The following is a 12,329-nucleotide window of genomic DNA, read 5'->3' as shown; positions in this document are numbered from 1 at the left end:
TCTGCCCCGCTGCAGGTGATCTCGGCCACGGGGTCGTCGCTTGTCATCCATCCTCATCATCGTCATCACCATCACCGCTCCCCCGGTCAGTCACGTCATCTCATCGGGCATTTTTCTCAACAAGCGGACCCGTGGCTACTTTCCTCTTCGTCCGTCTGTTCAGCGTCACCAAGTACATACTCGCTACAGTTGCTCTTTGCAGCGCGTCAGTCACTCACTCACTCCCTCCAAAGCCCCCTTCGCTCATCCCAGCGCCGCCCTCAGCGCCTCGTACGTGGGCGCCAGCTCCCGCAGCAGCCTCGCCGCCCGCGCATCGTCGCCCACGACGAGCGGGTGCTGCAGCGCGCCGACCAGCCTGGCCTGCCGAGTCGCAATGTCCGCCGCGTCGTCCCTCCCGATGCGCCGCAGGCACGTCGCCGCATCGGCCAGCCGGCGCGCCCCTACGCGAACGGCAAAGTAGACGAGGTCCATCCGCATGCTCTTGGCGAGCGTCTTGCCCTCGACCATCTGCGCCAGCCGCTCGGCCGCTTCGCCGTTGCCGCACGAGTATGGCGGCATGTTGTGCGGGCCCTGCTCCATAGAGAGCCAACGACGCGCATTGTCGAGCGACCGCCGGATCACATCCTCTTCGCTGATGCCGCGTTCGACCTGGCGAAAGTCGGTGCGCAGCATATACGGCTTGCCGTAATCGAGCTTCTCCGCGCGCCATGAAGCCATGAAGTCAGTCACGGGGAGTGTTGCGTACGGATGGCCATGCGGGTCGTGCATCTCGACGATGCCGTCGTTGGTGATGCCCAGCACGACGACGTAGTGGTCGGCTCCGATGGCGCCCTTCATCTCGGGCTGGTGGCGCAGGAGACCCATCTCCAAGGGTCCCACGAAGACAGGACCCTGCAGGAGGGCTTGCTTGAGGCGTACGAGGGCGTCCTCGGCGTCGGCCCCGATGACGAGGGTGGACGCCCAGCCTGCAGACTCGAGCGCGGCGTCGAAGCAGGCGACTGGGTCCCAGCCAAAGGGGTCGAAGAAGACGACGTCACCGCCGATGATTTGCATGCCAAAGGCGCTAGACGTGGCGAACTCGATGACCGCTGGCGAGGGGCTCTCCTTGCCGAGCATCATGGCCAGGCAGTTGGCGTAGCAGTAGGGCCCCGAGCCGACGTAGCTGATGCGGTCTGCCATGGTGATCGATGGCCGTAGATATTGCGTTGTGTTGCTTCTTGGATGGTGGTGAGGGAATTTTCGCGGCCACAGAGCGAGACGCTCTATCCTCCTGAGCATGGAATGAGATGGCCCATAAGAGTTCAATCGTAGTAATTGAACCGTTCTTTTATACATCTGCTGCGGCCGGTCGCACCTCCTTCGCGAGCTCTCGCCCGCCTCCTGCCGCTCGCCTACCCTGCATCATCAACCAATGGCAATTTTTGCCCTATTCACGCTAGGAATCTCGGACAAGCCAACGTCCCGAAACCTGAACGACTTGACGAATGGTAAAAATTGCATGGGCGGGGCACCAATGTGTTGCCGATGCGGCGCTGCACGCTGGTGGGTGCAAAGCGGAATCTCGGGCGTGAAGTCGTTCACGATGATGCGGGGCAGGCGCACGAGCACGACTCACCAACAGCCGGCATACTTCATTGGCTGAGACAAGCCGATGATGGATATTAAGCAAGAGCATTCACATAGGCCACTGTGGAAATATTAGACATATTTCGTCGGCTAGGACGTACCTTTGTACCAATGGTGCTCTTGCCGAATGCTCCTTCGACTGCCATGCCTGCAATAGCTGACTATCGCTACGAGGTGAGTCTTGTCTGTACTATTTCGGTCGAGTGCCAGAGCGTTCACAATTCCGTTTTCTACCCAAGCAAACATATTTACAGTCTCAAGTATGCATACGCCAAAAATTACGCGAATTAAGTATTTTCGTAGAGGCCAAAAGCAATTTCATCATGTCCAAGGCATCAATGATGGCAATAAATGAATTATCAGCGTGTAGCGGCCAAGCTAAGCTAAGCTCTCAATTACCATCTCACATCGACTCAACTCTATCGCGACTCCCTAGAAACAGTTTCAACTTGGGCCCCCCATGCGATGCAATCGTCCTATTCCTTCTTTTCGTGGGAACCGAGGCAGTCCGCTTCGTTGCGGAACTTGTCGTCATTCGGGTTGGTCCAGTCGTAAGACACGCAGTGTTGCTTTGTGCCGCAGGGGACCTCGGGGTAAAAGGTTTTCCAAGGCAATCCCTCGCAGAGCGCGTCATATTCATAGTCAGATTCGTCCGGTTCTTTCCAGGGCAGCTTAGTTTTCGGATGATTGGGAGGTGCCTTGAACTTGGCGAAGCAGACTGCCGGGTCGTCAACCGTCCTACACGCGATGCCCGTTCCGCACTTTTTGGCTTTTGCGAGGATTTTCTCGAAATTTTTAACTGTTAGGAGTCTTTCCCTGGGGTTGTCGTTGCATTTGTTCTTTTCGATGTCCGCTGGTCCTGGTCGCGACACCCATGAGAGTAGCTGGTCTTCGCCGATGTTTGATGCCGCCACCGGTCCAGGGGTCTGGCCTGGTGCAGCAGCTGTTGAGGCTCCTGGCCGGCGGCACTCGCCCTTTGCTCTGCGCTGAATTGCGCTTCGAGACGCGGGATCGGGAAGCGCAAGGACGCTTGAGCCTAGGGCGACGACGATGCACGTAGCGAACTTCATGGTGGACCCGACGCTATGCGTGCGATGCTCAATGCAACACGGTGAAATGAATGTTGAATAGATGACGAGGCTTGATTGCGTTTCTGAATACTTGGGGCGATTCCTACTAGATGATTCTTGGATGATAAGGGAGGTATGTAGCTTTTATACTTGTAAGTCATTTGCGTCTACGATGTGCTTGACAGGCTACAGTATCGTAGTGCCGCAAACGTTTAAACAGATCAAAGATTGGGTCCAAATTCATGCATGTGTCTTGGCAGGTGTGAGAACGGATTTCAGGCTCGAGTCTTGCCAAGCAACGCTTTACCTACCAGTAGGTACATGTATAACCTGGGCGGTGCTTCCAAATTGTGTAGGATGCCCTTTCAACCCTGTCATGCGCGCTGCAGACGACAACATGAGCCATTACGCTTCACGTTGACCTGATGCTTTACATGCTATTGCAGACCACGTCAGGAGACTAAAGCGCGGGGTAAATCGGTCGACATGAACCACAATATGGAGAGGAAGGTTTGGGTGCCAAGAAACATACACGACCTTGCATGAACTTATGGCAAGGCGCAGAGACCCTTGCCCGGTGGGCCGACATATGCGTAGACGAAAACGGAGGAGTCATGTGCACAGCGCGCCTGGCGAATAGCTCAAGGATCGAAAAGAGAACGCTTCTCAACTGCAACCTGATGCAACAAGGTGGCAGAGGGTCAATGACAAGCCTACAAAAGGCATTGCATCAAAGTAAACAGCGAGATCCGGGGTGACTCAGGCTAAATTTGAGTCTTGCCGTTAAGAAAGTAGAAGCCTTTTGACGACCTACCATCGATTGATCTCCCATGTCGAGACCAGGTTGCCTGGACCAATCCTTCAAGACAATACGCACAGGGCTTAGTAACCTCGATTCGCTTTTACATCCCGACGAGCGCTCTACTGGACTTGTTCCGCCGCCGAGACGGCATTCCCCAGATGAAATATACGGTTCTGACTTTGATGGCGGGCCCAGAGCGGGCTCGAATCCACAGATGGTATGGAATTACGTTCGGCTTGTCATGCATGAAGTCATTTATACTTCCTAACATTTACTGCTTTCGTACCATATTGATTTTGGAATACGGATGTGGCCGGTTTTGGTCCCTCGCTGTCGACAAGGGCATATCGCATTGACTTGGCCGGAAGGGTCAGGCTACGTCTACGAACTTACCCCAGTGCCGGAAAGTCTGCAAACATGTTCGGTGAGCGGCGACCGGGTAATCGTAGTGGCAGGTATGCGAGGTGATTGTCAAGATGCTGCTAATTTGGGAAGCCCAACGACATCCGCGGGTACATTGTCGCGTGGACCGTAGGTGTTGCATGAAGAGACGCGAGGAGTCCAGTCTACAGTTGCTCGTAGTATGACAACTTATAGGTACTCCAATCGCCCAAAATCCTCGAGTGAAGCATTTCACCATACAATACACTAGGAATAATATGTATTCCTTGAATGAATAGACTTCAATAGTATCGGGATGTGGTGTGACTTCGATGCCAATGGAGAAGCCCTTAGTGAGGCCAAAATACACACACCACACGGCATATACGGCCGCTTGTCTCCGTCATGCGGCTCGGTCCCGTGCACCACGGCTGTTCCGCTAGTTTCAAGGATACGCAAAGCCTTTGCAGTGCGGAAAATATGGGTGAGGGCAAGTTCTGTTGCTGTCTTTGCGCCCATTACTGTACCTTGCCCCGGAATGGGTGCAGCTGCCCACGTGCAGCGTGAGACGGCTCCCCTCAACTGCATGCAAGCACACGAGCCCTGACATACTCTGAGCGTCTCAAAGAGATGAAGCATCTACACGTTTTTGGTGCCTGCGCAATTGAATCTTTGAGTTGCGAGAATCTCCTCCACGTGCAGCGTGGTCGCGAGCGCACTCGGGTTGTTGGCCCCGGGTCGAGTGAGGCTTAACGCAGACCAAGCCTTGCATCAAGAGTTGTCGTAACCGGGGCTGAACGATCAGTCTCTTAATGGCTGTCAAAGCGCCCATGATTCACCACGCTTAATGAGCAGCGTCAGTCGTTGCATCGTGAAGTGCGCAGGCGGCCCGCGGTCAAGTCGCCTGCTGTCCACGAACCCGTTCAGTCTCTGCGAGGTCCCGAACCCTGGGGTTCACCGTGATCCATCAACCTACAGGGCAGCATCGTGTTCCTCACCTTCACTCCTCCTTCTCGTTACTCTAGCTCGCTCCGATGTGAGGTGGGAGCGTGCACGCGTGATGTCGGTGGTTATTACCGCAGGCTACCGGCAAAGGCCGGTGTCGATTGCCGGCCGCGGCGGGGACGGGGCGCCTGTATTTGGCATCTCCGGCGTCTGCTTTGGCGCCTCCAACACTAACTTAGTGGACAGGGCGACACTCTGCCATCCGACGTCCTCCGCGCCACCGCGCAACGTCTCTCGAGACCAACAACATCGCCGTCGATCCATCTTGTCCGCCCCCCCCCTTGCGGGGATTTCGTGATTCACTTGCCGCTGCATCTTTCCCTCTGTCTCCCTCCCCTTTTACCAATCTCGCTACGTAGACATAGACCGAATAATCCACCAACAGCCATGCCACAGCCAGCGCCGCTCTTCCCCCCGTCCCTCATCGACGCGAGCGTGGCCGCGGCGCTGCCCTCGGGCTTCACCATCCGCCCGCTCGCGCGCGACGACCACGCCAAGGGCTTCCTCGAGTGCCTGCGCGACCTGACCTGGACGGGCGAGCAGACGGCCGACGAGTTCGCGGCGCGCTACGACGAGCTCGACACGCAGGGCAAGGGGCCCTATTACTACCTCGTCATCGAGCACGAGGGCTGCATCGTCGGCACCGGCGCCGTCATTGTCGAGAAGAAGTTGTGAGTTTTGCTCAAGACACGCACGCACGCAAACCCTTGTTTTCACTTTTACGATACGGACACACGGACACGAGTATGTAGGGCTGACGCGCGCTCTCTCTCCCCTCCCCTCTATCCTCTCTGCAGCATCTGGAACAGGGCCAGCGTTGGGCACGTCGAGGAGATTTGCGTCGCCAAGGGCCACCAGGGCAAGGGGCTAGGTGTGCGCATGATTGAGGCGCTCGACTCGGTCGCCCGCAACGTCGGCTGCACCAAGAGCATCCTCAACTGCAGCGCTGACAAGGAGGCCTTTTACGCCAGGTGCGGGTACAAGAAGAGCGGCACCGAGATGTTTCACGAGTTTGTCGAGGGCCACAAGCCGTGATTCCAATGACGAGCCGACGGGAGGAGAAGGCACACGGCATCAGGCTGTCCTGAATGTGAGAAAGAAGCAGCATTACCCCACGCTCAGTGGGGTCGTCAGTGAACCAGGCTTGAAGACCTCACTCTTCCATGTTCACATGCAGACCCCTAGCACAACCGTTATCTGGTGTCAAGATGTAAGGATCAAACTATCGACGACTGCTGGGCAACTTAGATACTCGACGGGGACAAGGCTTGTCATGGAATAGATTTGTTTTCTTCACTCTTCAGGTCTCTAATCCATTCACCGCAGCGGCTTAATCGTAAGTAGTATCGTCCACCTCGGAAAGGCACGTCCATGACAGATCCGTCACCCATGAGATTGAGTGGCGACACCGAATCTCCTAAAGACTCGATAATGTCATCCATACCCCGATATACCTATTATTCAACCCGATCAGGGTGACTGCCACCCCATGAGCGCTTCACGTGATTGCCGCTTGTCTCTCTGGTTGGGCCTCGACCATCCCAACAAGGAGCTTGTGAGTGGGAACAGCGGCCCCTGTGCAGGCCAGCTGCTGTGGCCCGGTTTTCCACTCCACCCCGTTACGATCAAAATCACGGCCATGATAGAAAGGCAGACTTCCTCCAAAGGCTCGCTCCTTTGCACCCTTCCCTCACTTGTATTTCGCGACGAGGATGGACGGCGCTGTTTAGAGTCGTGTCTGAAAACAGTCACCTCCTTCATCGACGGTTCACAGCTCATCGCCAGCTCCTCCACCACGTCTGGCTGACAACACTTACATCACCCACCATGGCCCCCATCATCGTGCCCGCCAACCAGCCCGCCGACAGGTTCTATGCCGGCGGCACGCGCATCTCGTCCTTCCGCGACGACCCCCCCTGCGCCTCGCATCAGCCCGAGGACTGGGTAGCCTCCACCACATGCTGTCACGGCTGCGCGAGCCTAGGCCTCAGCCGTCTTCCGGATGGGACCTTGCTTGCGGACGCCGTGGCAGCGCAACCAGAGCGCTGGCTCGGCGCGGAGCATGTTGCTCGCTACGGCGCCGACACGAAGCTCCTCGTGAAGCTCCTCGACGCGGGCCAGCGTCTGCCCGTCCATGCCCACCCCCACGTGGCCTGGGCCGCGCGACATCTCGGCCTCAAACACGGCAAGGCCGAGGCTTGGTACATCCTGACGCCTGGCTGCGTATGGCTGGCGCTTAAAGAGGCCGTCGAGGACAAGGCCTTGCTCGAGCTGGTCGAGGCAGGAAAGGGTACGCAGTTGCTCGACAAGATGCACAAGATCGATGTCGTCCCGCACCAGACTCTGTACGTCCCACCGGGGACGCTGCACGCCATTGGAGAGGGTGTCATGGTCGTTGAGCTGCAGGAGCCCTCGGATCTTTCCGTGCTATGCGAGTGGGAAGGCTTCCAGATCGACGGACTGCAGCACGGACACCTGGGGCTGGGGTTCGCGACCGCGCTCACGGCTGTGGACACGAAGGCGCGGACCAGGGACGAAGTGATGCGGCTGGTCACCGACGGGGCGACGGGCGAGAGCGTGTGTGCGGAGGAGTCGAACGAGTACTTTGTCCTTGAGAGGCTACGTGTGGACGGCGAGCGGTTCGCCCACCGTGGCTTTGCCATTATGATTGTGTTGGACGGAAGCGTGTCCCTGGCGACGCAAAAGTCGGAGGCTCTGGCGCTGAAGAAGGGATCGACCGTTGTGATCCCCCATGACGACGGCGAGCTGAAGCTGCAAGGACGGGCCGACGTGCTCGTCGCGCGACCTCCAAAGTGAGTCGAATCTAGGTTAATGGGATGAAACGGCGATAGGCTGTCGAGTGATTTAGATATTTATCGCTGATCTATATGCTCTTGACTTAGGAGTGAGATCGCGCTGGCCTGCTTATTCACGATTACTTGAGCCATCTATTCGTCACTTATTAATTACAGCGACTGAATTGGCCCATGAGAGAAGAACTGGACAGCTATCTATGACCGAGCAGCGCAGCTGTTGATGATAGTCAAGACATGTGTGTGATCATAGTTGACTCTCATCTGAATGCCCGGCGGGACGTGGTCATTCATCACGCAAACAAGAGGGAGCATCCGAGCCGTCGGTCTTAAAGCTAGTAGACGACACTGAACTGAACGGCCATCGCGAGTAATGTCCACCTTCCTGTACGGGAAGTTGGTTCGCGTCCCCATATACAAGCGCGTGGCGGTGCGAGAACCGGGAGGCACAAGCCCTCGTGGCGATCAGATCGCGGCATCCGGCTAGCTCTGCGGGGTGCCTAGCTGGTTACATCGCCGCGCACCCCGTATATCTGCAGCTTCGGTAGGATCTCTGACGTATGGGGGCGTAGACGATGCGTAATTGCCGTCGTTCGGTACGTGGGTGTTTATTATCCGTCGGATCCGTTGAATGCTCCGCTGATCTGCAGCCAGCCGTCCTGCAGCGCGTCCACCAGGCCGTCGAGCCTACAGCTGTTGCTGTGCATCGTGAGAGGAATAATATCCGTCGGCCGGATGAACGCAAATACATGAATGGAATCTGGTGCATGTCCATGTTTATGCTTCGTATAAATTGTGACGCATATCCACCACATCAGCGTGACGACGTGGGCTTTGATGCTACAGCACGAATGCCTTCCAGGTCTTGATGGCCACCACACGGATGTTCCTCTCAAGCCTCCTGACAGGCTCGCTACTTGCCGCCCTCGCCCATGGAGCTGCACTCACGGCAGAGCCGGCGGGCGACATGATGCCTCGGACCGGTTCGTCTCCGCATCAAAATGGCCGTCTTCGCTCGAAATAGATTGCAGATACTCATTCTGGATAGACTCCCGCGGTCCGGTGCTCAGCATTGTCGCCCCCAACATGACTTCCAAGTGGCTAGAGAAGAGCGACTACGTCCAGATCATTGAGATGTTCGTCGAGAACACCGATGATAGAGAGTACGTTACGGCCGCCCACGGACTTCAAATATCGGTCAAATCGTCGTCCCTCGACACCTTAGTGCCCGGCACGCTGAAGCGCCTTGCGCCGAAGCAGTCTGCGATAGTGCAAGTCGGTGTCAAGAACAAGCCCGGCGTCAAGCCCGGCACCGCCTGCAGCGCGGACATTGTACCCGAGTACCGCGCAAGGCATGGCGGTCCTGCGGGTAAGTCGGCCAAGGTGTCCGGCAGCTGCGGCATCGGCGACTTTGAGGAGTCGGTGCAGAGCGTGCAGTCGCACAGGAGCCCGGACTGGTTCAACGACGCCAAGTACGGCATCTTCATCCACTGGGGCGTCTATTCCGCGCCTGCGTACGGCAATGTCGGCGACAAGGAGAACTATGCCGAATGGTATGTATGCTGCCCTTTGGCGCATCCTCCCGATTCTGACATCTTTGCGGCAATGCTAATAACTGAGCAAAAGGTACTGGAAGTGGATGAACAGCAAGGGCGACAAAACAGCAACGTACGAATACCATTTGGAGACGTACGGCAAGGACTTCAATTACGACGACTTCTTCTCCAACTTTACCGACAAAAAGTTTGACCCCAAGGCCTGGGTTGACCTCTTCTCCGATGCGGGAGCCCAGTATTTTGTCCCGACCACGAGTGAGTACCGAGCAATCACACAGGGCTCTTGCTGTTTTCTGACATATACACAGAGCATCACGACGGATTCGCCCTCTTCAACTTTTCAGAGTCCATCAGTCGCCGGTCATCTGTCCATTACGGCCCGAAGCGCGACTTCATTGGCGACCTCTTTGCGGCCGCGCGAAAGCATCAGCCACACCTCCGCCTGGGTACGTCCCCCCCTTACTCATGCTCAATATATCACCTCCTGACCCAATTTAGGGACGTACTTTAGCATGCCGGAGTGGTATAATCCCGCATACAAGCCCTACGCCAAGGATAGCTTCCTCGGAGGCCCTCCGACAAACCCCTACACCGGTGCGGAGCTCGAGTACACCGGCTACGTCGATGTCAACGACTTTGTGCGCGACATCCAGCTACCTCAGATGAACACGCTCGCGTACGAGTACAGCACCGACATCTTGTGGTGCGACATCTCAGGTTCTCCCAATAACATGACCATCATGGCGGCGCCGTGGCTCAACTGGGCGCGCGATCACGGCCGGCAGGTCGCCTTCAACAGTCGCTGCGGGCTCACGGGCGACTTCGACACGCCCGAGTACACGACTAACAACGAGACGGTCGAGCACAAGTGGGAGTCGAGCCGCGGCATGGACCCGCACTCGTACGGCTACAACTACCAGACCCCCGACGACAAGTACCTTACGGGCGAGAACATTACGCGCACGCTCGTCGATATTGTCAGCAAGAACGGCAACTTTCTTCTCGACATTGGGCCCGCGCACGATGGCTCGATCCCGGAGATTATGCAAAAGGGGCTGCGCGACGCGGGGAGGTGGATCAAGGGGCACGGCGAGGCCATCTTCAACACTCGCTACTGGAAGGTCACTCCCGGTCTTGATCCACTGCGATACACGACGACGAGCGATGCGTTTTACATCCACCATCTGGGTGCGCCCCCAGCTAGCCTGTCGATTTCGGAGCCGGTGCCGTATTTGCCGGGCGACAAGGTCACGGTCGTAGGCGGCAGCCAGCACGGCAAGAAGGTCCCGGTGTCTTGGGACGGAATCGGAAAGCTGACCCTCAAGCTGGGCGACGAGATCGTCAAGGGGGACGAGTATGTATGGACATTCAAGATTGAGTACAAGTCGGGAGATTGCACGGCCCCCGTGACGAGAAACGAGTAGCATATAGCAGAACACAGGTCGGTTTTTGTCTGAGTTCTTGTGTGGTCTCTTTTCTTTCTATGTAGCTTCTTCCTTCTTTATTGACCCAAGCTCGACGCCACCATCGCTCGAGACCCGTGTTTTTTTCCAGTCAGTCGTCAAGCACCGCTCGTCCCCCGTGCTGTGGCCGTCATCCCCGCCGTCATCGCATGACGGATAGTCATCTGAGCCCCTATACCCCCGGGTATGGGTTGCGGGATTGTTGCAGTCGCTGGTATTTGGCCGCGTCGCGCTGCGCACAGTCCTCGAGTGGCGACTCATGCCTGTGTGATCGTGCGAGTAGGTCCTGCCGAACCTGCACGCCCAAGCGAAGCTCAAGAGGGTGCGCATGGCCGGCAGGCATGTGCAGATGATACCGATGCATATCTCGATGATGGCCCATTTCACGCCGTTCGAAAATTCCCAGGTGTAGTCCTGATTCTGGTGGGCCAGCATGGACAGAGGACGGCCGAGGGCTGCGCCGCAGTCACTGTCCAGGCAAGTAAGTAAGTAATGCGCCTATAAAACGAGGCCACTCAACTCTTAGGATGGCTGGAAGATGGGGGTCTCTTACAAAAGTCCGAGTAAAAATATGACGCTCAGGGCAATTTTCTGGCCCAGCGGCAGCTGTACCCTCCACATGGCGGGTATCGGCATCAGCCACACCGCGAAGTCTGTGATGATGTTGATAATGGAATAGGCAATCCCAAATGTTCTCAGCCTCATGCATTTCCCTTGGCGTGTCCAGAATGCCTCGATAGGGTCGCAGGCGAAAACGCTGATAAACATGGACGCAACGCCCCAGACGGCGACGATCACGCCCGTGAGCCATAGCAAGGTGCGGAAGCGGGGCGACGGGAAGAGCCGTGCATAGAGGAATACCAGAGACAGCTTGATGGTCGGTGGTGTTATCGAGTACACGATCTGGTAGTAGTAGAGGAAGCGGTAAAACGTGGTGAGGAAAGGCACAGGCACGGTAGAACGGTGCTTGCCGAGTCCATGTTGCCGTACTGGCCGTCCATGTCAGTTGAGGCATTGTTTGCAACTTGGACGATACAACGAAACTCACACCCGACGAACAAGCCAAAAAGTGTCCAAGACTGGACCTGGCAACCTGTTAATTTTGAGGCTGTCGTGTCAGCGGCGGATTGCTGTGAGAGACATTACCTGGGCGAGACAGATGAGGTAGTCGTCGGCGGCCAATGATACCCCCTTAAGACGCCGCGCACACAGCCTCCCGACGACGGCGACCTGCGCCAGTACTGTGAATGTGGTGACGGTGGTCCAGAGCGCCGGTCCCTGGTCTTCGGCCGCCGAGGGCCTGAGGTTGTCAAGAGAAACGTGCATCCGGTCCGCGGTCTGACGAGCACCGAGACACAAGCGTTCTCCTTGTCGCAGGAGATGAGCCTGGGGAGGGAATATTGAAGGCAACAATGGGGGGCATCCGGCCGAATATATTCCCAGGGCTCTTGAACCAACAAGCACTCGCAGGGCTGTCACTCCGCTGTATCCGGATCCATCACTGTGCTAATAACTTGCTGATCCATCATGTTGGCCTCACGCCCGCCTGTCTTACCCCGGCTTTCTTGCATTAACGCATTCTTTGCAGCGGAGGATTGGTAACCAACACTTCG

At 56.8% G+C, this 12,329-nt stretch overlaps 6 protein-coding genes across 6 annotated transcripts; 3 read left to right on the top strand and 3 right to left on the bottom strand.

Moving 5' to 3' along the window:
• Positions 1-127: 127 nt before the first annotated feature.
• On the bottom strand, positions 128-1,271 carry JDV02_001952 (uncharacterized protein). The gene has a single exon (XM_047982928.1). It carries the CDS (start codon positions 1,177-1,179, stop codon positions 244-246), a length of 936 nt encoding a protein of 311 aa, XP_047838898.1. The 5' UTR covers positions 1,180-1,271; the 3' UTR covers positions 128-243.
• Positions 1,272-1,986: 715 nt separating this feature from the next.
• On the bottom strand, positions 1,987-2,792 carry JDV02_001951 (uncharacterized protein). Its single transcript, XM_047982927.1, has one exon. It carries the CDS (start codon positions 2,694-2,696, stop codon positions 2,103-2,105), a length of 594 nt encoding a protein of 197 aa, XP_047838897.1. The 5' UTR covers positions 2,697-2,792; the 3' UTR covers positions 1,987-2,102.
• A 2,277-nt stretch (positions 2,793-5,069) lies between these two features.
• GNA1_1 (Glucosamine-phosphate N-acetyltransferase) lies at positions 5,070-6,213 on the top strand. Its single transcript, XM_047982926.1, has 2 exons — positions 5,070-5,555; positions 5,682-6,213. Exons 1-2 carry the CDS (start codon positions 5,272-5,274, stop codon positions 5,917-5,919), a joined length of 522 nt encoding a protein of 173 aa, XP_047838896.1. The 5' UTR covers positions 5,070-5,271; the 3' UTR covers positions 5,920-6,213.
• A 297-nt stretch (positions 6,214-6,510) lies between these two features.
• JDV02_001949 (uncharacterized protein) lies at positions 6,511-8,019 on the top strand. The gene is made up of 2 exons (XM_047982925.1): positions 6,511-7,697; positions 7,788-8,019. The coding sequence occupies exons 1-2, from the start codon at positions 6,712-6,714 to the stop codon at positions 7,825-7,827; spliced, it is 1,026 nt and encodes a 341-aa protein (XP_047838895.1). The 5' UTR covers positions 6,511-6,711; the 3' UTR covers positions 7,828-8,019.
• A 561-nt stretch (positions 8,020-8,580) lies between these two features.
• Positions 8,581-10,677, top strand: JDV02_001948 (Alpha-L-fucosidase; the record flags this gene model as incomplete). Its single annotated transcript, XM_047982924.1, has 5 exons — positions 8,581-8,680; positions 8,746-9,250; positions 9,324-9,508; positions 9,562-9,699; positions 9,752-10,677. The coding sequence occupies 5 exons, from the start codon at positions 8,581-8,583 to the stop codon at positions 10,675-10,677; spliced, it is 1,854 nt and encodes a 617-aa protein (XP_047838894.1).
• A 57-nt stretch (positions 10,678-10,734) lies between these two features.
• On the bottom strand, positions 10,735-12,042 carry JDV02_001947 (uncharacterized protein; the record flags this gene model as incomplete). The annotated part of the gene is made up of 4 exons (XM_047982923.1): positions 10,735-11,185; positions 11,270-11,705; positions 11,765-11,801; positions 11,863-12,042. 4 exons carry the CDS (start codon positions 12,040-12,042, stop codon positions 10,735-10,737), a joined length of 1,104 nt encoding a protein of 367 aa, XP_047838893.1.
• Between the last annotated feature and the right edge of the window lie 287 nt (positions 12,043-12,329).

The sequence above is a fragment of the Purpureocillium takamizusanense genome, chromosome 2 (genome assembly GCF_022605165.1).
Source record: "Purpureocillium takamizusanense chromosome 2, complete sequence".
Classification (NCBI taxonomy): domain Eukaryota; kingdom Fungi; phylum Ascomycota; class Sordariomycetes; order Hypocreales; family Ophiocordycipitaceae; genus Purpureocillium; species Purpureocillium takamizusanense.
This window is presented reverse-complemented; position numbering and strand designations above follow the sequence as displayed.